Source organism: Otolemur garnettii, unplaced genomic scaffold (genome assembly GCF_000181295.1).
Source record: "Otolemur garnettii isolate 467f Iridium unplaced genomic scaffold, OtoGar3 scaffold00025, whole genome shotgun sequence".
In the NCBI taxonomy this organism is placed as follows: domain Eukaryota; kingdom Metazoa; phylum Chordata; class Mammalia; order Primates; family Galagidae; genus Otolemur; species Otolemur garnettii.
The window spans coordinates 12,135,190-12,159,608 of NW_003852420.1; the positions used below are offsets into that span (position 1 = coordinate 12,135,190).

The window sequence follows — 24,419 nt, forward strand, 5'->3', positions numbered from 1 at the left end:
GGAGGTTGCTGTGAGCTGTAATGCCACGGCACTCTACCCAGGGGGACAGCTTGAGGCTCTGTCTCAAAAAAAAAAAAATAAAATAAATAAATAAATAAATAAATAAAAATGGAATAGGCATAGAGCTGAAAGGCCAGATCTGGTGGTTCATGCCTGTAATCCCAGCACGCTGGGAAGCCGAGGCAGGTGGATCCCCTAAGCTCATGAGTTTGAGACCAGCCTGAGCTAGAGTGAGACCCCATCTCCAAAAAATATCCAGGCGTTGTGGTGGGTGCCTGTAGTCCCAGCTACTTGGGAGGCTGAGGTAAGAGAATCACTTGAGCCTAAGAGTCTGAGATTGCTGTGAGCTATGACTCCATGGTACTCTACGAGGGGTGACAAAGTGAGACTCTGTCTCAAAAAAAAATTAAAACAAAAAGAATAGGTAGGCATAGAGCTGAAAGCAGTTTTGTTTGTTTGTTTGTTTTGTTTTGTTTTGAGACAGGGTCTCACCCTGTTGCCGGGGCTAGAGTACAGTGGCATTGTCATAGCTCACTGTAACCTTAAACTCCTGGGCTCCAACAGCCCTCTTGCCTCAGCCTCCCAAGTAGCTAGATCTACAGGTACAAGCAATCATGCCCACCTAAGATTTATATTTTTTGTAGGGATGTGTGTCTCCCTAAGTTGCCCAGGCTGGTCTCAAACTCTTGGCCTCAAGTGATCCTAACACCTTGCCCTCCCAAAGTGCTAGGCTTACAAGTGTGAGTCACCACATCTGGCCTGAAAGCAGTTTTTAATAATTCATTCTACCTTATTCTATAGTTAGTACCGCCCTATCGACCTCCTTCATGGAGATTTTGGGGGAGCATCCTTTAGGTACCTCATAAATAAGTTCCTCCTTCTAGCAGGGTTGCCAGAGTCAAAGAGCTTTATTGAAGTATAATTTATATACTATAATATTTGCCCATTTTAAGTGTCACAATTCAGTGACCTTTAGTGAATTTACCCAGTTATTTAACCATTTCCACAATAGAATTTTAGAATTTGCTTTGTGACCACTTGCCAATCTCTAGTCCTATCCCCATTCCCAGGTAATCAGTAGTCTCATTTCTGTCTCTGTAGATTTGCCTTTTTTGGATATTTCACGTAAATTGACCACAATCGGGCTTCTTTCTCCAAGCATAATGTTTTTGAAATTCACCTGTGTGGTAGCCTGTATGAGAAGTTTACTATACCTTTTAAAGAACATATGTAAATAGTCTGGTATTTTGAGATTGGTTGCAGTTTCATGGCTTTGATTGTTTAAAGTACCTCCTTTATATGACTAAACACGTTATCTTTTTCATTTTCTTCCTAGGATTTGGTGGCTTTTGAACATCAGTGGACTAGCTTTTTTGCTAATTTTGACACAGAAATTCCTTTCCTGCTAGAACTTTCAGAATCTCAGGCGGGTGAGGTATGTAATAGAAGGGTCAAACAGGAAAAAGAAATTGGTTAATTTATTAATTCTTTAATTTTTTAATTAAAATAACTTGTTTCTAAAATATAACACTGTCAGTCCTAGTTCTCTTATTGTTTCTTTAAGCTGTGTTGTAAGCATATGCCATCAAGAAATTTCTCTTCAGGGCAATCCCCATAAGAGATGTTGTCTTTTTCCTGTGCCAGATTCTCAACAAGAAGGATGATATTCACTTTTCAGTGTGGTGGTGCCAGGAATTCTATGGGGTACTGATTAATAAGCCTAGGAATAATTCTCCACATGTGAATAGCACAGCTTTGTTGGTTGAGCCTTCAGGTAATGTCAAGGTATATTTCCAACCAAACAGTGATAGCAGTTATCAGATTTAGGCTAAGACCCACTCCCTGAGTAAACTGAAGTACTTAGATTGAGAACCAAGGCATAGGACAATCCTGAAAACTAGTCAAGAGGAAGGATCAGAAGAGCCACCTTGAGCTTGCATGTGAGTCTTTCTTGGGCTTGCACAGCCAGTCCTCTGCTCTCCTGTGGCCCAGAGCAAGCCCCTCTCCTGATCATTTAGAGCTAGAATGGATCTTTATTATCGTGCATTTTATTTTTACATGAGCTATAAATGCTACAATATAATGCTATTATTTTATAATTTCTGTATCATATAACCATAAATTTTATCTTTTTTTTGAGACAGAGCCTCAAGCTGTCCTCCTGGGTAGAGTGCTGTGGCATCACAGCTCACAGCAGCCTCCAACTCCTGGGCTCAAGCGAGTCTCCTGCCTCTATGTCCCAAGCAGCTGGGACCGCAGGCACCCACCACAACTCCCAGCCATTTTTTTTTGGTTGCAGCCATCATTGTTGTTTGGCAGGCCTGGGCTGGATTCAAACCCGCCACCTTAGGTGTATGTGGCTGGCGCCTTAGCCACTTGAGCCACAGGCACCGACCCAATTTTATCTTTTTAAAGATTTAAATAATAAGGAAAAATATCTTACATCTTTCTCTGGTGCTTTTCATTCTTTTGTGTAGTCCCAGAGTTCTATTTAGTATCCTTCTCCCTTTTAAAAAATGTCCTTGAACAATTTTTTTTTTTTTTCAGTTTTTGGCCGGGGCTGGACCTGAACTCGCCACCTCCAGCATATGGGGCCTACTCCTTTGAGCCACAGGCACTGTCTTTTTTTTTTTTTTTTTTTTTGAGACAGAGTCTCACTTTGGCAGCCTTGGTAGAGTACCATGGTGTCACAGCTCACAGCAACCTCAGACTCTTGGGCTTAAGCAGTTCTCTTTGGGCGTCAGCCTCCCAAGTAGCTGAGACTATAGGAACCCACCACAATGTCTGGCTGTTTTGTTGTTGTTGTTGCAGTTGTCATTGTTGTTTAGCTGGCCTGGGCTGTGTTTGAACCAGCCAGCCTCCGTGTATGTGGCTGGCGTCGTGACCACTGTGCTACGGGTGCCGAGCCCTTGAACAATTTTTGTGGTATGAATCTTCTGATGATTAATTCTTTCAGCTTTGGTATGTCCAGAAAAAATAACTTATTTTGGCTTCATTTTTGAAAGATATCTTTGCCGCATATAGATCGTAGGTTGACAGTTTCTACCTTTTAGTTCTTGAAAGATACTGCTCCACTGTGTTCTCGTTTGTATTGTTTCTGGTGAGAAGTCTTTCATTCCAGTCTTGGTATGTAGCATAGTTTTTTATCCTAATCTCTGCACATGGCAGGTCTTTTTTCCCTTTGGCAGTTTTTGGCATTTTTCTCTTTATTACTGATTTTGAGTAATTTGATTATGTTACATCTTACAGTTTTCTTTCTATTTCTTGTGCTTGGGTTTTGTTGAGCTTCTTAAATCTGCAGTTTTATAGTTTTCATTGGTTTGGAAAGTTTTGGGCCATTATTTCTTTAATTGTTTTATCTGTTCCCTATCTCTCTCCTTTCCTTCAGGGATTCTAGTTATCTCTACCTTAGACCACTTGAAGTGGTCCCACATCTCACTGATACCCTTTGCAGTATTTGGATTCTTTTTTTCTTCTTTCATTATTTATGGTTCTAAAAGTGAAAGATATTCTAAAAAGGTATAGTCAGAAATCACTCTCATTTCTCACTTTCCAGTTCTCATTCCTCTCTTCTTTCTACCTCTTTCTGTCCACTCCCATTAATAGTAGGTAACAATCTCTTTAGTGTCTGCTTTATATTTTCTGTTTCATTTGCACAGATGATCAGAGATGATGTGTATTTTCTCACATTCTCTTCTTTCTTACAGTGAGGGTAGCATATAGTCACTTTTTTTTCTTTTTCACTTAATATACCCTGGATCTCTCTCCAAGAACTCTCTCCATTGAGATCTTCTTCATTCTTTGTTATAATACAGCAGTATTCCATTTTGTAGATTTATCTTTATTTAGTCATTCTCTTATGTATGCATATTAGGTTGTTTTCAATATTTTGCCATTGCAAAAAATGCTATAGTAAATAACTCTGTGCTTATGTATTTTCATATTGTTGGAGGGATATATACCTAGTAATGGGATTGCCGGGGCAAAAGGTAAGTGTGTTTGTAGTTTCATTAGCTGTTGCCAAATTCTCCTTCAGAAGGGTTGTACCAGTTTGCATTCCTACCAGCAATATATGAGAGTTCCTATTGGCTCCACACCTTCACCAATACAGTGTATAGTGAAAAAATTTTCAGTCTCATAGATAAGAAATAGTATCACAATATTCTTTTAATTTGTCATTCTCTAATTATGATTAAATTTGAACATTCTTTCATATGTTTAAGGGCCATTTTATATTTTGATTTCATGTCTTTTTCTCATTTTAATGTTGGTACAATATTCTTATTCTTTCTTTTTTTCTTTTTTGAGACAGAGTCTCAGTCACTCTGGGTAGAGTGGCATGGCACCATAGCTCACAGCAACCTAAACTTTTGGGGTCTTGCCTAAGCCTCCTGAGTAGCTGGGACTAGAGGCGCCAGCCGCAACACCCAGCTATTTTATTTATTTATTTATTTATTTTTATAAGAGACAAGGTCTAGCTCTGGCTCAGGCTGGTCTTGAACTCCTGAGCTTAGGCAGTCTGCCCCCCTCTGCCTCCCAGAGTGCTAGGATTACAGGCGTGAGCCAATGTGCCCAGTCATATATACTCCAGATATTTTCCCCATGTTTCTCAGTTGCTTTGTTTCTGATTTTTTTTTTTTTTTGAGACAGAGTTTTACTTTGTCACCCTCAGTAGAGTGCTGTGGTATCTTAGCTCACAGCAACTTCAAACCCTTGGGCTCAAGCAATTCTGTTGCCTTAGGTTCTCAAGTAGCTTGGACTACAGGCACTTACCACAATGCCTAGATATTTTTAGAGAGAGTGTCTCGCTTTCGCTTAGGCTGTCTTGAACCTGTGAGCTCAGGCAGTCCACCCACCTTGATCTCCCAGAGTTAGGATTACAGGTATGAGCCACTGCCCAGCCTGTGATGATTTTTTTTTAGCCATGCAAACCTTTGTTTTTAGGTTTGAATAGATCAGTCTTTTTTATAGCCTTCGGATTTTGAGGCATTGTATAAAGAAAGGCTTTAATTGTAAGTTAAAAAGTAATTCATCCTTCTAGTACTTGCACAGTTTAAAGTTTTGCATTTAGATATCTAATCTAAATGGAAAGTTCCTTTTGGAATTTTTTGTGTATATGATATTAGACATAATTTGATCTTTTTTTCCCAAATGATTACTCAGAATCCCAGTGATTTGCTAGCTCAGTGACCCTGGGTAGGTTAATTAACTTCTGTGTCTTAGTTAACTCATCTGTAGAGAGGAGATAATGATGGAATGAACCTCATAGGTGGGTTATTTGGATTGCTTGAGTGATACATTTAAGGTCTTATCACAGTTCACATGATAAGCCTTCAATAATTGTTAACTATTATCTTAATCTATAAGAGTTGGGATTTTTTTGTTTTTGTTTTTTGCAGTTTTTGGCTGGGGCTGGGTTTGAACCTGCCACCTCTCACATATGGGGCCTGCGCCCTACTCCTTTGAGCCACAGGCAGTGCCCCAATCTATAAGAGTTTTTGTACATCAGTAAGATAAATGCAAAAACTCCAACTCAAATATGCCCAGAATGTAAGTGAATAGTTAACCAACAAAGGGAAATCCAAATGGCCACTAAACATATCTATAATATTCTAGTTCATTAGAAAGCAAAGGGATGTAAAAGAAGACAACAGTGAAGCCCCATTTTTCATTTATCAACTTGGCAAATATATTGAAACCACCTTATAGGTGGTGCTTGTGAGGAGACCCTGAGATAGGCATTCTCATATATTGCAGGTGGAAGTGTATGTGGATAGAACTTTCTTGAAAAATAATTTGGCAATATAGTTCTGCCTTTTTACCTTGTGATTTTATTTCCAGATCTGCCTTAAGGAAATAATCAGAGCTGCAGATAAAATTTATTAAGTTGTTCATTATAGTATTATTCATATGCAATATAGAAGAATTAGTACCAGTATAAATTCCCAAGAATAGAGGACTATTTTATGAGCTTTAGTATAATCTTTGTATATATCATAGAAAAAAGATTTGAAGAAAATATACCAGAATGTCAACAATTCCTGTTACTGCTAAAATAATCAAAAAAGATACTATAAATAGAGGGAATTAAAATCACTTTTTTTTCCCCTCTGGAGACAAGAGTCTCATTTTGTCGCCCTCAGTAGAGTACTTTGGCCTCCTAGCTCACAGCAGCCTCAAACTTTTGGGCTCAAGCGATTCTCTTGCCTTACCCTCCCAAGTAGTTGGGACTACAGGCACCTGCCACAATGTCCAGCTATTTTTAGACAGTCTCCTGGCTCAGGCTGTTCTCAAACCTGTGAACTCAGGCAATCCACCCACCTCAGCCTCCCAGAGTGCTAGGATTACAGGGGTGAGCCACCACGCCCACCCTGGGAATTAAAATTTACATTTTGAAATTTTGAACCCTTTGGGCACTAGGCCCTATGTGTTAAATTTTGATTAGCATTTAGCCTAACACTATGCATCCAAAAACTGATAAGTACTTTTTTTGTTTCTCTAGAAACTTCTGTCAGTGTACTTCTAAATTCTCTGGATTCCTCCTCATTGCTGATTTAAAATTAGTATATTAGAATTAATATATATTAGTTCATTAGACATGTAGAAAAAAATTTCTTAAATCTCTACATAGTTAGTAACTTAGACCATAGATAATAGTCCCATTTCCTCTCAGTCGTTAAACAGTATGCTGTTTATAAACTTGAAAAGAAATTTTTTTCTAACTTTTCATTTTTGTTTGCAGCCTTTTATCTTTTTTCTTTGCTTTTTTTTATTTGCCACTTGTTCCCAAAATTCATGTTTCTATCTACCACACATCTTTCCATGTTCTTATAATAACCTACAAACGTACATATCTCTCTGTCTTTCCCCATACCCATATAATATGTACTGTCCTGAAGTGTGTATGACACACATACATAGGTAAGGGGTTTTGTGATCGTTTCATAAAACTGTGGTCTTAATATATTCAACGTTGGCTTCTTTTTAGCCATTCAGAAGTTACTTCAGTCATGGAATGATCTCCAGCCATATAACTGAAAACAGGTAAGGTTCTTTCTCAGGGAAAAAGGTTGACTGATGATAGAGAAAATGGAATTGACCAGGGGGTTGGATACGGAGGAGCATCCAAGTCCAGAAGGTAGAATCAGGAAAATATGTGTTTACTTTAGTCACGGTAGGATAAAAAATTTATACTCTGTAAATTCATCTGTTTCATTGCTTTTATATACATATAAATTTGTACATATTTATACACATACATGTAATTTTATAGTGTATGTGTAATTATTTAGTGTATTGTATAGTGTATGTGTAATTATAGAGTATAATTACATAGTGTATCTTTTACTTTATAAAAAATTATAGCCTGGGGTTCAAGGAATAGGGCACCGGCCCCATATACTGGGGGTGGCAGGTTCAAGCCTGGCCCCGACCAAAAAACTGCCCCCCCCAAAAAATTATAGCCTGCTAAAATCTAAAGAAAGGAATTTTTAAATTTTATTCCTATCCCAGGAAAACAAGAGGAAACAGTGTCCAAGTGCTGGACAGGGTAGCCACTGTGGCTTGCAGGGAATGAAAGAGTTCAGGCGTAAGGTTTTAGCCCATGAAGAAGGGTAGAACAATGAGGGTTCTGAAGTGTTTCCAGACATCTCTCTCTTGTTATGGTCGGCAGGAGAGACTTCCTCTAATGGGTTGAAGAGAGTAGATATTTCCTGTTTTTTCTGTCCCCATTTCCAGTTCAGTCTGATAATGAGAAAACTTTCTCTGTCTGATACTCAGAGTCATCTTTTTCTTCTTAGAGTACCACTTAGCTTCAGAAAAAAAATCAGTCATGTGTACTTTTAAGAGCCCCTATTTGTAGCTTAAGGTGATATTTTAAGAGTGATGAAAAGAAATGTGAAGAATTTTTCACATGACACACACAAAGGGCAACTTAGGGAAAAGGTAGGGGATAATGTCATCACATGCAGGGGGTGCCAAGAAAAAAATGTATACACATTTTAAGAAAGAAAAAAACTGTTAAAATTGTAATGCTCAGGGCAGCACCTGTGGCTCAAAGGGATAGGACGCCACCCCCATATACCGGAGGTGGCAGTTCAAACCCAGCTTCAGCCAAAAAAAAAAAAAAACTGCAAAAAAAAAAAAAAATTGTAATACTCAACATATACTGATAACAAAAGATGAATACAAGTCCTGTTTGAGCACTTCCTATAATTGTAGAAGTCAAACATGACTCAAGTATTACAATTTTAATCCCAATTTTTACTTTCTTAAAATGTGCATACTTTTTTTGGCACCCTTTGTACTAAAAGCATATGATAAACCAAGCAAGAGAGAAACATGATTAAAAAAAAAAAAGGCAGGCCTCCTTGCCCTGGCAATGGAGGCCTGTTCACTGTCTATAGCTAGTGCATCCTGGTTTGTAAAGCTTACTCTTCCTCAGTAAACTTTGTTTCATGTTTGCCTTAAAAAAAAAATAAAGCAGGGCGACACCTGTGGCTCAAAGGGGTAGGGCACTGGCCCCATATGCCAGAGGTGGCAGGTTCAAACCCAGCCCCGGCCAAAAAAATAAAGCAAATATATACCACAAAGGGAAAAACAACTTGGCACTGTGAAGCCCATCACTGGAGAACCTGGCCTCCTATGGGGAGAGCTGAATGATGAGTGGAGATAACTGGAAGGAGAAGGAAGAACAGAGACCCTGAGACAAGGACAGAAGGTCCATAAAAGAAGATGGTTGTGTCTGGAGTGTGGGCATTGGGGAGCGTGGCTTTACATGGAGCTGAAGAAGTTGACCAGATCATACATGTCCTTGGCAGCCATGTACAACATTTTTTGGCCTTTCTTAAAATTGCATAAAGGCAGCAAATACTTTGAACTTTTAAAAGATTATCATTACTACAATAAGGAGAATAGATTATGGGAGCTCAAGAGTGGAAGCAGGGAAACAGGAAGAGTTGCAATTGTCGGCTCAGCGCCTATAGCTCAACCGGCTAAGGCGCCAGCCACGTACACCTAAGGTGGTGGGTTCGAATCCCCAGCCCGGACCCACCAAACAACAATGACGGGTGCAACCAAAAAATAACCAGGCGTTGTGGTGGGCGCCTGTAGTCCCAGCTACTTGGGAGGTGGAGGCAGGAGACTCGCTTGAGCCCAGGAGTTGGAGGTTGCTGTGAGCTGTAATGCCATGGCACTCTACCCAGGGGGCCAGCTTGAGGCTCTGTCTCAAAAAAAAAAAAAAAAAAGAGTTGCAATTGTCCAGTGAAGGAATGATGGCAGCATGGACTAGGATTGTGGCCATGTGGATAGAAGGTAATGGCTAAATAGGAATGATTTGGGGGAGGCTGATTTGATTTAGAGGGTGAGGAAGCAGAAGTCAAGAGGCTTCTCAAATCTGGTGTGGTCCCTGGCAACAGATGGCAATGCCATTTACTTGCAAAAACTAGAGTGGGAATAGACTGCAGGGTACATCATGAGAGAGGACAGCAGAAAGCAGAGAGCTGAGAAGTAAAGGTAAATTCCTAGGACTATTCAGTGGCCAGGTAGAAGAGACTGAGGAGACGGAGAGGTAACAGCTCCTGCAGTGGAAGGTGTTAAGTGCTTCTGAAAGACCAAGAAAGGAAAGAAGGAAAGGCTGAAGACTCACCTGTTGGATTTGTTGTCTGCTATAGGAAAGTCATTTGGTGACTTTGGCAAGAGCTGTCTGAGCAAAATGACTGAGAGGGTTGATTAGAGTCGGCAGAAAATAGGGGAGGGAGTAAGTCCAACCAAGAGAGGAGAGAAGAAGGGGATGGACACAGGGACAAGTAGGCATAGTAGTGAGGACATCTGCAACTCTCCTTTCCTCCTCTCCTGAAAGTTACTGGAATTATGGTCTAGTCTACGGTCCACAACTACTATCATTCTTTAAAACTTGTATTTCTTTTTCTTTTTCTCTCTTTTTTTTTTTTGTAGAGACAGAGTTTCGCTTTATCACCCGTGGTAGAGTGCCATGGTGTGTCACAGCTCACAGCAACCTCCAACTCCTGGCTTAGGCAATTCCCTTGCCTCTGCCTCCCAAGTAGCTGGGACTATAGGCGCCCGCCACAACACCCGGCTATTTTTTTGTTGCAGTTTGGCCAGGGCTGGGTTTGAACCTGCCACCCTCGGTATGTGGGGCCAGGACCCTGCCCACTGAGCCATAGGCACTGCCCTAAAACTTGTATTTTTGTTAAAAAGCTAGTTCATAAAACTGGAGGTTTGTTCCATGACTGCATCATGAACAGCAAACCTAAGGAACGTATTTCTCAAAAACTGGGACAAGCTGAAAATTTAACCTTGTTTAGTCATGTTCCTAAATAACTGATCCCTATGGGTCAGTAGGAAGAGTTAGAGTTTGACATCCCTTCTCAACCAGCCAGAAACATTAGGCTATATTGACTATTTTGCTTAGACTGCAGGATGCTGTTCGGAAAAGCTGGAGGACTCTCAAAGGTCATGGGAGGTTGCCTAGATGAGGAATCTCTTTGCTAACCACATGTTTTTCACCTGCTTCTCTAGCCCTAATAGGCAGCCATTTGTTCTCTTTGGTAATCACTCCACACGAGAAAACCTGAATGCTGGCAACTTTAACTTCCCTTCTGAAGGACACCTGGTACGCAGCACTGGTCCTGGTGGGAGCTTTGCCAAGCACATGGTAAGTGACTGGATTGCCTAGTGCTTGATTAGTTTTATCAAATTGTGGGGGGTTGGGGGGGTGGAGCTAGACTAAGGGAACTATATAGGGCTTCCAGATGGGTGTACTATTGTAAGAGAGGGCCGAGGCCCCATTTTAACCGCAAGAACACTCTCAGAATACTTAGAAAATGCCATGTTGCATAGGCTTTTCTGGGTAAACTTGTAGACTACCTGTATTACATCAAAACTAGAAGAGACTAGCCCTCTGTGGGGGCCTGTAGTCTCAGCTACTCGGGAGGCTGAGGCAAGAGAATCGCTTAAGCCCAAAAGTTTGAGGTTCCAGGAGTTGTGACACCACAGCACTCTACCAAGGGCAACGTTGTGAGACTCTGTCTCAAAAAAAAAAAAAAAAAAAACTAGAAGAGGCAATGTACATTATACCCTTTGAAATTGTCACATGGTTCTTGGATGTTCTCCTTTAATTTTTGTTTTGTTTTTATCATTTTTTTTCTCCATACATTTCAGTTTAGGAAGTTTCTATTAACCTATTTCCAAGCTCATTGAGTGTTTCCTTGAATATGTTTAGTCTACTGAAAAGCCAGTCAGAGGCATTCTTTATTTAAATGCTTTTGACTTCCAGCATTTCCTTCTGATTCTATCTTTTTTTTTTTTTTTTTTTTTTTTAGACAGAGTCTCAAGCTGTCGCCCTGGGTTAGAATGCTGGGGTGTCACAGCGTATAGCAACCTCAAACTCTTGGGTTTACGCGATCCTCTTGCCTAAGCCTCCCAAGTAGCTGGGACTACAGGCGCCTGGGACAACGCCTTGCTATTTTTTGGTTGTTGTTATTGTTGTTTGACGGGCCCAGGCTGGATTTGAACCTGTCAGCTCTGGTGTATGTGGCTGGCGCCCTCGCCGCTTCAGCTACAGGCATTGAGCCCTAATTCTATTTTAAAAGTTTCCCCCTCTCTGCTTATATTATTGATCTATTCTTTCAGGTTGCCTACTTTTTCCATTACAGCTCTGAACATACTAGTCATATTTATTTTAAATTATCTGTATATAACAAAATAGGAGTTATATCGGAGTCTGGTTCTGATGGTTGTATTGTCTTTTCAGAACAATACAACAAAGCAAACAGAACAAAAACACTTTTCAGAAAGTGTTTTTCTCTTTTCTTGCCTTTTAGCATGCCTTGTCATTTTTTGTTGAAAGCCAAAAATGAAGTATTGGGTAATAGCAACTGAGGTAAATGGGCTCTTTTTTTTTTAGGCGGTTATAAGGCTTGGCGCCCGTAGCTCACTGATTAGGGTGCTGGCCATATGCATTGGGGCTGGTGGGTTTGAACTCAGCCTGGGCCTGCTAAACAACAATGAAAACAACAGCAATAAAAAAATAGCTGGGCATTGTGACAGACACCTGTAGTCCCAGCTACTTGGGAGGCTGAGGCAAGAGAATCACTTGAGCCCAAGAGTTTGAGGTTGCTGTGAGATATGACGCCACAGTACTCTACTGAGGGCGACATAGTGAGACTCTGTCTCAAAAAAAAAAGTGGTTATAAAGCCAAACAGTTTATTAAAATGGGTGAGAATAATTTAGACTAGACATGGTGTTGGCCTTCTTTTTTCTTTTTTTTTTTTTTTTGAGACAGTCTTACTGTGTCACCCTTGGTAGAATGCCGTGTTGTCACAGCTCACAGCAACCTCAAACTCTTGGGCTTCAGTGATTCTCCTACCTCAGCCTCCCAAGTAGCTGGGATACAGGCATCCACCGCAATGCCTGGCTATCCTTTGGTTGCAGTTGTCATTGTTTGGCAGGCCTAGGCCGGATTCGAACCCACCAGCTCTGGTGTATGTGGCTGGTGCCCTAGCCGCTGAGCTACAGGTGCCAAGCCATGGTGTTGGCATTTTTATTCTTCAGGTTTCTGATCACGGTCAATTCACTGGAGTAGTGGTATAACTTTAAGACTTAGAATGGTCTTACTATCACAATGGTCTAAAGTAAATAAGCTTTTAATGTGAGATTTTATGTTAATTTGGCTGGGATTTGGATTCTATTAAATGTTTTCCGTACCTGTTAGGTGCAGGGGCTTCATATTCCTCTAGTGTTCTTTTATTTGTCTCCCCTATTGTCTTTGGGTTCCCAGGAAGCTTCTCTCCGCATAGTTTTTGCCTTGTAGCTCTTTGGTAACCTGAGCAGTAACCCTACTATTATATTGCAGACCTGTTGGTGTAGTACTAAGTGATGGGAGAAGGGAAGCATTTTATGTTGTTACCATTAAATCTCAGTCTTTAGTCTCTATCTCTACCCCTCTTATTGGTCAGTAGTGGTGAAAGTCTTGATTCTCTTGTTAATGGCCCCAAGGAGAGGCACCTCCTTATGGCTGGGTGGGGTAAGAAATCCGGGCTCCCCAGCATCTCCACTGATACCTTGGGGGGAAGAAAGTTCATTACTGCTGGATGGGGATGAAAGTCCCAGCTCCCTACTCAGCCTTCTCTGACACTACCCTGATGGAGGTTAGGGTAAGGGTGGTACCTCATTACACTGTGGCAAGGAAGGAAAGCTAGGTGCTTCACTCAGACTTTGTGGGCAGGGGTGAGGACAGAAATGCAGATTTTCTGTGGTATTTTCTGGAGTAGAACAGTTGTCATCTAAAAGTTTTCTGTTGACCAGGTGCAGCAGCTCATTCCTGTAATCCTAGCACTCTGGGAGGCTGAAGCATGAGGATCACTTCAGCTCAGAAGTTTGAGACCATCCTGAGCAAGAGCAAGACCCCCATCTTTACTAAAAATAGAATCATTTAAAAAAATAAAAATAGAAAAATTAGCCAGGCATTGTGACAGGTGGCCATTATTGCAGCTCCTCAAGAGGTTGAGGCAGGAGGATTACTTGAACCAAGGAGTTGAGGTTGCTCGGCTAGTTTGAGGTCAGCTAGGCTGACACCAGGGCACTCTAGCCTAGGCAGCAGACTGAGACTCTATCTTAAATAAAACGTTTTCTAGCTGGGCGCCCATGCTCAGTGGTTAGAGCACTGGCCCTTTGCACAGGGGGTGGTGGGTTCAAACTCAGCCTGGGCCTGCCTAAAAAAAAAAAGTTTTCAGTCTGGTGAGGCTGTGCCTTTCCTCATCATTTGGCTAAAGAGAACAGGATTTTCTTGAGGCTTTTTTGTCTGTGACTATTAGGCTTTACAGGTATCCAGTTTCTCCAGTGGTCAGTGTGGGATATATAGGCAAAAACAATGCCCAAAGAACTCACCACTGTCTATTCTTTGGTCCCTAGGTCCTTAGCCAGTTGCCTCTTTCTCTCTGCCTTTCACAATTGTCTTACATTTGTTCTTTATGTAATGTCCAGAGTTTTTAGTTGTATATTTAGTGGAAGAAGTAGGGGAAAGTATGCCTGCTCCATCTTTCCAGAAGCAGAGATTTATATCCAGGGAAAATACCCTTTAGGAATTAAGAGGAAATCAAGATATTCACTAATGACAGAAAACTAAGAGAATGTGTTACCAGTAGACGTCCTCCCTAAGAGAATAAACTAAGATGAATTTGGTCTAAACAGTGAGGACATGATAAAAGAAGGAATCTTGGAATATCAGGAAGGATAAGAGAAAAAACACTGTGATAAAACTAGTACACCACTGAATTATATACTTTAAAATGGTGGATTTTATCTCAGAGATTTGCCAACTAGTTTCTGGTCTTAGATCTATATGACTCCACAGCAAAAGGGCCTTCATTATTAATTCAGTAATCCTTATTAAGTGTGTACTGCATGCTAGTCACTGCTCTGCTGCATACATAATCATGATCTTTGCTTTCAAAAATCTCACACGCTACTGTCACTTAGGAAATGTTTGAAGCAATAATTTGAAGCTGTCCATTATATACCTATTAAAATGGCTACAGTTTGGCTCAGCACCCATGCTCAGTGGTTAGGGTGCCGACCACATACCCCAGGGCTGGCGAGTTCGAACCTGGCCCCAGCCTGCTAAACAATGATGACAACTACAACAACAATAATCAACAAAAAGGCTCGGTGCCTGTAGCTCAGTGGCTAGGGTGCCAGCCACATACCCTGGAGCTGGTGGGTTCAAACCCAGCCCAGGCCTGCCAAACAACAATGACAACTACCACCAAAAACTAGCTGGGTGTTCTGGCGGGCGCCTGTAGTCCAGCTGCTTGAGAGGCTGAGGCAAGAGAATCGCTTAAGCCCAAGAGTTTGAGGTTGCTGAGTCTACCAAGGGCGACATAGTGAGACTCTCTCTCAAAAAACTAAAATTAAATTTAAAAATGGCTACAATTCAAAAGATAGCACCAATGCTGGTGAAGATGTGAAGCTGCAGAACTCTAATTTGCTGTTCATGGGAATGCAAAATGGTACAGCCACTTGAAGACAGTTCTCTTTCTTTTTAATTTTTTTCCAGAGGCACTTTATTATGTATGATTTGAGGTACAATTCCTTTTCCTCAGACCATTTCCCCCCAGGCCAGCCCAAGAGGAGATGTGCAGTGTTCCGCAGGTGGATCCTTCAACCCCTGAGTGGTCTGGCCATGGGGAGCTGCTCAAGGGAGTGCCATGGCACTATAGCCCATCCCCCTCAGCTGAACCCCACATCAGAAGATGAAGAGAGGCCCTGCCCTCCCAGGGAACCCAAACAAAAGCCAGTATCAGTATCAGTCAAGTAAGCCAGGCCTGGTGTGAGCCCCAGTGCCCAGGAGTGGAAATAGTTCCAGAACTTATGAATACTACAGGGTGATTTATTTCCGTGAAGTGATAGCAGCTGGCAAATTGGAGCCCTCTCACAGTTCCCATTTCTTATAAGTAATGAAAAAGGAGAAATTTGCCTTAATCAAAACAGGGAGATCCAAGGAGCCACAATTTAAATTTTGGGCTCTCTCTAGCCCAGAGATGAGTCCCCCTAGCACAGACTTTTTTTTTTTTTTTTTTGAGACAGAGTTTCGATATATTGCCCTCGCTAGAGTGGTTTAGCATCATAGTTCACAGAAACCTCAAACTCTTGGGCTTAAGTTATTCTCTTGCCTAGGTCAACAGAGTAGCTTGGACTACAGGTGCCTGCCACAACGCCCGGCTATTTTTTGGTTGGAGTTGTTGTTGTTTAGCAGGCCCAGGCAGGCTCAAACCCACCAGCCTCAGGGTGTGTGACTGGTGCCCTACTCACTGAGCTACGGGCACTGAGCCAGTTTGGCAGTTTTTTACAAAACTAAGCATACTCTTACTATAAGATTCAGCAATCATGCTCCTTGGTATTTACCCAAAGAATTAAAAGCTTATGTCCACATAAAAATCTATGTAAGGATGCTTATAGAAGCTTTATTCATAATTGCCCAAACTTAAAGCAACCAAGGTGTTCTTCAGTGGGTGGGTGGACATTATTCAGTAATGATAAAAGAACTATCAAGCTACAAAAACACATGGAAGAACTCTAAGATTCTAATGTCTATATTGAGTAGACAGAGATGCCATTCATGCCTGGGCACAGGACTCAACACCTATAATCCTAACACTTTGGGAGGCAGAGGTAGGAGGATTGAGTCCAGGAGTTTGACACCAGCCTGGGCAACATAGGGAGATACCTGTCTCTACCAAAAATGAAAAAATGAGCCAGGCATGGTCAGCTGCTACTGCAGATGCACCTGCAGATCCGGCTACTCAGGAGGCTAAGACACAAGGATCGCTTGAGCCCAGGAATTTGAGGTTGCAGTGAGCTATAATTACACCACTGTACTCTAGCTTGGGCTACAGAGCAGCACCCTGTTTCAAACAAAACAAAACAACAACTATGAAACCATTTATTCTGAGGGGAACACTGAGGAGAGTCAGGTTGAAAGTGTATGAATTCTACTTTGGACACTGAATTTGAAATGACTGTGAGGCAACCAAGTAGAGCTGAGGAGTCAGTTATTAGATATATAGGTCTAGGGTTTAGACTCACAGAAATGTCCAGCTTTTTTTCTTTTCTGCCACCCACTGGAAGAAAGTTGTCTTGGATCGCACATGAAATACACGAATAACTAATAAAAGCTTATAAGCCAAAGAAAGGTCTATGCATAATTCTTGTGATATTGGATACCACAGATAAACAAAAAAGTCCTCACATAATCCATATGTGATCTGTGGGCTGCAGGTTGAACACCCCTGAGAGGATTGGTTTTGGCTGAAAGTAAATGAGAGTTCCTTTGGTATGAAGGGGTAATTAAAACCAAAGCTGTGAATAAGGTTATCTGGATATGTATTTTTTGATCACAAACTGATGGAGCTGTGTTGTAGTTCTTCTTTTTGTTGTTGTTGTTTTTTGTAGTCTTCTAACAAAATTTATAGCTGGTTCAATCTGACTTAACTTTTTTTAGAGATGAGGTCTCACTCTTGTTCAGGCTGGTCTCAAACTCCTGAGCTTAGGTGATACACCCACCTCAGCCTTCCAGAGTACTAGGATTACAGGCATGAGCCACTGCACCTGGCCCCTGACCTAAAATGTTTTTAAGAGTTATGCTATATGGGATGGTTTAAATGCTTAACCAATTACTTATCGTAACCACTTAAGAAAACCCAAACTTCTTTTCTAAGAAAAATGTTGACCCTGTGTATAAAAATATTATGATACTGTCCAACACCTGTACTGATGTGTTGACCTTTTACCTGAGATAGATTTCAAATGCATGTACTCAAGTGTATGCAATTGAAAGAGAGCTTTGCCCCTTTGTATCTGGGGTTTAAACCATACAGCTCTCGGCTCGGCACCTATGGCTCAGTGGCTAGGGTGCCAGCCAGATATACCCAAGCTGGCAGGTTTGAATCCAGCCTGGGCCTGCCAAACAACAATGACAACTACAACCAAAAAATAACCAGATGCCTGTAGTCCCCCAGCTATTTGGGAGGCTGAGGCAAGAGAATCGCTTAAGCCCAAGAGTTTAAAGTTGCTGTGATCTGTGATGCCATGGCACTCTTCCCAGGGTGAAAGCTTGAGACTGTCTCAAAAAAATAAAAATAGGCTTGGCGCCTGTGGCTCAAGTGGCTAAGACACTAGCCACATACACCTAAGATGGCAGGTTCGAATCCAGCCCGGGCCTGCCAAAACAACAATGACGTCTGCAACAAAAAAAATAGCTGGGCATTGTGGCGGGCACCTGTGGTCCCAGCTACTTGGGAGGCTGAGGCAGGAGACTCGCTTGAGCCCAGGAGTTGGAGGTTGCTATGAGATGCCACCACACTCTACCCAAGGGGCTAGCTTGAGGCTCTGTCTCAAAATAAATAAATAAATAAACATTATATCTCTCATTCAGTTAACACAAAATAGCTACAATTCAGCTACTTTCCAGAAAAATCCAATCATGATAAAAGAAATCAATTTTTGCCTGATGTAAGTATTTGTGGGGAAGGAAGAAAGATATAGTTTTCTATTAAGTTAAATATAGTAGACCAGACGAGGTGGTTCATGCCTATAATCCTAGCACTCTGGGAGGCCAAGGTGGGTAGATTGCCTAAGCTCACGAGTTTGAGACCAGCCTGAGCAAGAGTGAGATCCGATCTCAAAAAATAGCTGGGCATTGTGATAGGCGCCTATAGTCCTAGCTACTCCGGAGGCTGAGACAAGAGAATCTCTTGAACCCAAGAGTTTGAGGTTGCTGTGAGCTATGATGCCACAGCCCTTTACCAAGGGTGACAAAGTGAGACTCTTGTCTCAAAAAAATAAATAAATAAAAGTTAAATATAGTAGTCCCAAGGGGGATATGTTCCAAGACCTCCCAGTGGATGACTGAAACCACAGATAGTACAGAGCTCTATATATATGCTTTTTCCTGTACAGTCATATTATATAAAGTGAATAATATATACAGTATGTATATTCTAAGCAAAAGGGATGATTTATATCTTGGGTACAATGAAACAGAATGATGAGAAATTTCATCATGCTACTCCGAACAATGAGAAATTTAAAACTTACAAAATTGTTCATTTCTGGAATTTTCCATTTAATATTTCTGGACCACAGTTAGCTATGAGTAACTAAGACCATGAAAAATGAAACTAGTTTAGGGGGACTACTGTATTGAGAAAAGTTTGTCATTAAAGTTTTTTGTGCAGTTTTACTCTGCTGTATTGCCCTAACTGGAGCTCATTTCCTTGTATTTTTAAAGGTTACAGTATTAAAGTACAGATTTCTGCAGAAAAACATGGAAGAAGATATAGAGTAACCTTAGATGTATACACATATTGCTAAGTGAAAGAAGCCAATCTGAAAAGGCTGGCATACAATTTTAATTGTATGACATTCTGGAAAAGGCAAAACTCTGGAGCCAGTTAAAAGACTAGCAGTAGGCTGGGTGCAGTGACTCACACCTATAATCCTAGTACTTTGGGAGGCTGAGGCAGGTGGATCACTTGAGCTCAGGAGTTTAAGACCACCTTGAGCAAGATTGAGACATGGTCTCTCCTAAAAATAGAAGAACTAGGAGGGCGGCGCCTGTTGCTCAGTGGGTAGGGCGCCGGCCCCATATACCGAGGGTGGCGGATTCAAACCTGGCCCCAGCCAAACTGCAACAAAAAATAGCCGGGCGTTGTGGCGGGCGCCGGTAATCCCAGCTACTCGGGAGGCTGAGGCAAGAGAATCGTCTAGGCTCAGGAGTTGGAGGTTGCTGTGAGCTGTGACACTACAGCACTCTACCAAGGGTGATAAGGTGAGACTCTGTCTGTAAAAATAAGTAAATAAAATAAAATAGAAAAACTAGCCAGGGAAGGGGTGGAGCAAGATGACAGAGGAGAAACAGCTTTTTGAAACTGGGCACGGTGAGATAGGGGAGAGAAGACTCCAGGCACCTCAGGATTGTGGGCTTTGCTCAGAAACATCCCTTGGGGGCACAGGGAGGCAGCAGGAGACCTCAGGACCACAGGACCACAGGAGGAGGATGAAAGCAGTGAGGAAGGGGTATAAACTTTTGGGGAGATGTCAAGAAAATGTGTACATATCAACATATGCTCACTTCTGCTCCCAACAAATTATGTCAAATTAAAAAGAAACTGGCAAGACCTTACCTCCAAAAACAAACAAAAAAATAGCCAGGCATTATGGTGGGCACCTATAGTCCCAGTTACTTGGGAGGCTGAGGCAAGAAGATCATTTGAGCCTAAGAGATTGAGGTTGCTGTGAGGTATTTCGCCTTAGCACTCTACCCAAGGTGACAGAGTGAGACTCTGTGTCCATTAAATGAATAAATAAATAACCAGCAGTTGCTAGAGATTTGGAGACTGAGAGGAAAGGAGGATAGAGCACAGGAAAGTTTTAGGGCAGTGAAACTGTTCTGTATAGTCACAATGAACACATGTCATTATGTATTTCTATCATGGACAAATGAGGGAGTGAGAAAGAATATGTCCTTTCAGGTCAATTTTTTGTAAACCTAAAACTGCTCTAAAAAAAAAATAAAGCCTGTTGATAAATTAGCCAGATTATATACACAACTTCTGTAATAACTGTGGGAGTATTGTGCATCTTACCTTTACAAACGTGGAAACCCAGCAAAGATAAGGCACTTCCCTGAGACTGAGGTTGGGGACCCTAGATTATGACCTTTTCCTTTTTAGCTCTATTCAAAAATAACATCTTCACCTTTTCCATTTCTGTGCTATTTGTGAATAATTTACAGATTAATAAATATCATATAAAACATGCAAACCCAGATAATTTGAGTGCTTTTACATTATACATATGTATGCACATTCTGTTGTACCCATGTATATTTTTAATTAATTATCAGTAAAATTTGATACTAATGTACACTTAACCAAATTTATGACATGACCTAAGGAAGCAGGTTTGAAACTCTTGGCACCTTTAAAATAAATCCTTTAGTTGGCTTGGCGCCTGTGGCTCAAGCAGCTAAGGTGCCAGCCATATACACCTGAGCGGGCGGTTTCAATTCCAGCCCCAGCCTGCCAAACAACAATGATGGCTGCAACCAAAAAATAGCCAGGTGTTGTGGCTGGCACCTGTAGTCCCAGCTACTTGAGAGTCAGAGGCAGGAGAGTAGCTTGAGCCCAGGAGTTGGAGGTTGCTGTGAGCTGTGATGCCACGGCACTCTACCCAGGGCAGCAGCTTGAGGCTCTGATTAAAAAAAAAAAAAAATCCTTTAGTTAGGGAAAATCTGGAAATCCAAAGATCGTATTTTAATTGAGGAATTACAACACTTAGAAATACATTCATGAATTCAGTGTTGTCATTCAACTCACATAATGAATGGCTTCTTTCTTGAACTAGAAGGCAACACATGATTTACTACTTTGCTCACAAGTTTAAATGATACCAAATTTGTGGACCTTCATCTCCCCCCCCCCCCCGATTATTGCTGGCAGTATTGATTAAGTTCATTCACTGCAGTGAATTATAGTTTAGTCAGAACAAGTTCTTATTTCAGATCTATAACTTGAATTTACCATACATATACTACAGAAAAATGCCATATGTTCTAGAGTGGAGTAAAATAGAAGGAATGAGTATGTGTGTCATATTTATCTATTTTTTCTATATTGTGCTAATTTCTGTTTCTTTCTTGTGGCAGTATTTTTGCCTTTTGTACCTGTTATCCTAGGACCCCTCATAAGTGTTGGATTTTCAAAGGAATAAAGGACTCCATTTCATCTCTTTGTAAACAAACAACTTATCAGGGAAGAAAACAATTTTGAAAACCTAAAGGAGGTTACATTCTCTTCTGCAAGGGTTACATGCAGAAACGAAATAAAAATGAAGGGGGGACCTGGGTAGCACCCTCCTTTCCTGAATTCATATTTGTCCCATACTTCCCTGCCTGTCATTTTAGCCAAGGTTCTCACTGTGAAAGCTCTGGACTGAATATTAGGGCGATTGAAACCCACACACATTGCTTCTTTTTTCCCTGTGAGTTGTGAATTCATTACCATCCTGAGCTTCGTATTCAACAGTAACTTTGCAATATAACCTAGGTTTAAAATACATACATATGCAAAAAATATCTTTGAAAAATTCATTTGTTTGTTTGTTTTGTTTGTTTTGAGATGGAATCTCACTTTGATGCCCTGGATAGAGTGTCGTGGTGTCATAGCTCACAGCAACCTCAAACTCTTGGGCTCAAGTGATCCTCTTGCCTCAGCCTCCCAGGTAGCTGGGACTATAGGCACCTACCACAACACCTGGCTATTTGTAGAGATGGGGTCTCACTCTAGCTTAGGATGGTCTCTAACTCCTGAGCTCCAGCAATCTACCCACCTTGGTCTCTCAGAATACTAGGATTATAGGTGTGAGCCATGCACTTGGCCTGGAAAACATTAATTAAAGGTGATCTTTTTCTTTTTGTCTTTAAAAATTAATCAGGGTGGCTCCTGTGGCTCAGTGAGTAGGGCGGCAAGCCCCATATACTAAGGGTGGCGGGTTCAAACCGCAGCCATACTGCGACAACAACGACAACAAAAGCCAGGCATTGTGGCAGGCACCTGTAGTCCCAGCTACTCAGGAGGCTGAGGCAAGATAGTTGCCTAAGCCCAAGAGCTGTGAGCTATGATGCCACAGTACTCTACCAAGGGCAACAAAGTGAGACTGTCTTTAAAAAAAATTAATCAATTTTTGTAAAAGAAAATGTATTTTCAGTAACTATATACTTTTTATTTTAATAGTACATGCCTAAGTTTCTATTCCTTAATTTTGTTCTTTCTGATGTCCAGGTAGCGCAGTGTGTCTCACCAAAGGGGCCTCTGGCCTGTTCAAGGACGTACTTTTTCGGAGCTGCTCACGTTCCCTACCTCGGTAAGTTCCTGCAAGTCATTGTCTAATCAACTTACCTCATAAATGGTTTCTCCATGGAACTAGAAGTCAACGCATGATTTACTACTTTGCTCATAAGCTTCCTGGTACTGAATTTGTGGGCCTTCGTCTAACCCTGTGATCACTGCTGAAGAGTTGACAAGTCTTAACATGTTTCTCACAGAATGTATTTCAGGAGAAAAAGTGTTAGTTCAGCCTATATTAAGTCTAACCATGTGTAAGACCCTGTTCTCACAGTCAGAGAGAAGGCAGAAAGGAGTAAGAATAGCAGGAAGTGTGGGCTGCAGTGGGAGTTTGGATGACTTGGCCAGATATCCACTGATTGTTCTTGAGGGGAAAGTGAGAAAGGGCCATCCATGGTAGAAGGGTACCCAGGAGCTGGAAACGTGCCGCAAGGCCATCTAGAAAGGCAGGGCTGACTAGAGTTTCCTTGTTCATGGGTAACCGGAAGCTGTAGGCATCCAAAGACACATGGAGATAAGCCTATAGAATGATTGTGAGTCTTAGCACAGCTGCACAGAAGAGAGTCCATCAGAAGGTTTTTAGGTCAGGCACCGTGGCTCACACTTGTCATCCTAGCACTCTGGGAGGCTGAGGTTGGTGGATCATTTCAGGAGTTTGAGACCAGCCTAAGCAAGACCAAGACCCTGTTTGTAAAACTAGCCAGGCATCATGGTGGGCACCTACAGTTTCAGCTACTAGGGAGGCTGAGGCAAGAGGATCATTTGAGCCCAAAAGTTTGAGGTTGCTGTAAGCTATGGTGCTGTGGCTCTCTATAAGGGTGACAAAATGTGGTTCTGTCTTCAAAAAAAAAAAAAGCCATGTTTTTCTCATGGGTGTTGTTAAATAAGCTAGGAAATTCTGGAAAGAAACATAACTTGAGTCAGATAATTAAGGAGTTAAAGAGATAGAACTGAGCCTGTTTACTGATACCTCAAAGTTTAAAAAGTTAAAAATGAAAGCAAAAACATTCTAGAGAGGCTAAGATCCTGCACATCATCTCTGCTGTTTAATAGTGGTACTGAGTGGTTGTAAAAGTGGGAAATATCAACAGTGAAGGTCCAGGGGGAACTGGAAGAAGCCAAGCTCCACCATTATTGGTGCTCGTACTATATTTAACTTAGAAGAAAACAAAAAGAAGTTCTTGACTGTACCTTTGCAGTAATTGAAACATTTCTAACTTACTTGTGAAGTCCTTCCATATCCTGTACTCCTGTCACAGTCTTAATATGTGATATTGTTTCACAGGTGGTGACAGCAAGCTGCCTGAGAAAACTGAACAAATGTAAGTTTTCATATTTATTTTATTTTATTTTATTTTTCCCAAAGTTGAATTACTCAGTCAAGGCTTTTAACTGAGTCTCTGTCTATTTCTTTTTGAGATCAGTAGTGATTAAGACATCTGTTTATAGCATGAACATTGCTGTGTAGCTTTCCAGGAGGTCTCCATGCCCTCTCAGCTTGGAATTCAGGCCAGAGGACCCTGCCAGCTTTGCCATCTGCTCCTTTCTCCAGAACTGAGAGACTTCCTACCTGCACACCCATGCATTTCTATGACATAACTCTCCTGAATATGTTTTCTACAAGTAACACATCTTTTTATTGAGGGCTTCTTTAGGAATAAAATATCCTGAAATCCCCTGGAAGAATCTCTGTGAAACCCTATCTGGCCTGAGGAGTGTTTTCTCTGGATTTACCACTCAGGTCAATGGAACAGAGCTAGGATCTGATCCTTGGCTATACAACTTTTTAAGATTCTACCTTTCGGGTGGCGCCTATGGCTCAGTGAGCAGGCTACCGTCTGTGGCACCAGCCCCATATTCCGAGGGTGGTGGGTTTGAACCCAGCCCCAGCCATACTGCAACAAAAAAATAGCTGGACATTGTGGTGGGTGCCTGTAGTCCCAGCTACTCGGGAGGCTGAGGCAAGAGAATCACCTAAGCCCAAGAGTTGGAGG

The 24,419-nt window shown here is 41.5% G+C and overlaps 1 protein-coding gene across 2 annotated transcripts in view; it reads left to right on the forward strand.

Annotated features, from left to right (window-relative positions):
- The window catches only part of CUNH20orf194 (chromosome unknown C20orf194 homolog), a 151,463-nt gene that overhangs the window by 42,207 nt on the left and 84,837 nt on the right, over positions 1-24,419 (forward strand). For both annotated transcript variants that reach the window (XM_012804175.2, XM_023512184.1), the window contains exons 8-12: positions 1,337-1,435; positions 6,989-7,044; positions 10,540-10,675; positions 22,363-22,444; positions 23,711-23,747. In XM_012804175.2, coding sequence (XP_012659629.2) covers positions 1,337-1,435; positions 6,989-7,044; positions 10,540-10,675; positions 22,363-22,444; positions 23,711-23,747 — 410 coding nt within the window. The remainder of the gene's footprint in view (positions 1-1,336; positions 1,436-6,988; positions 7,045-10,539; positions 10,676-22,362; positions 22,445-23,710; positions 23,748-24,419) is intronic.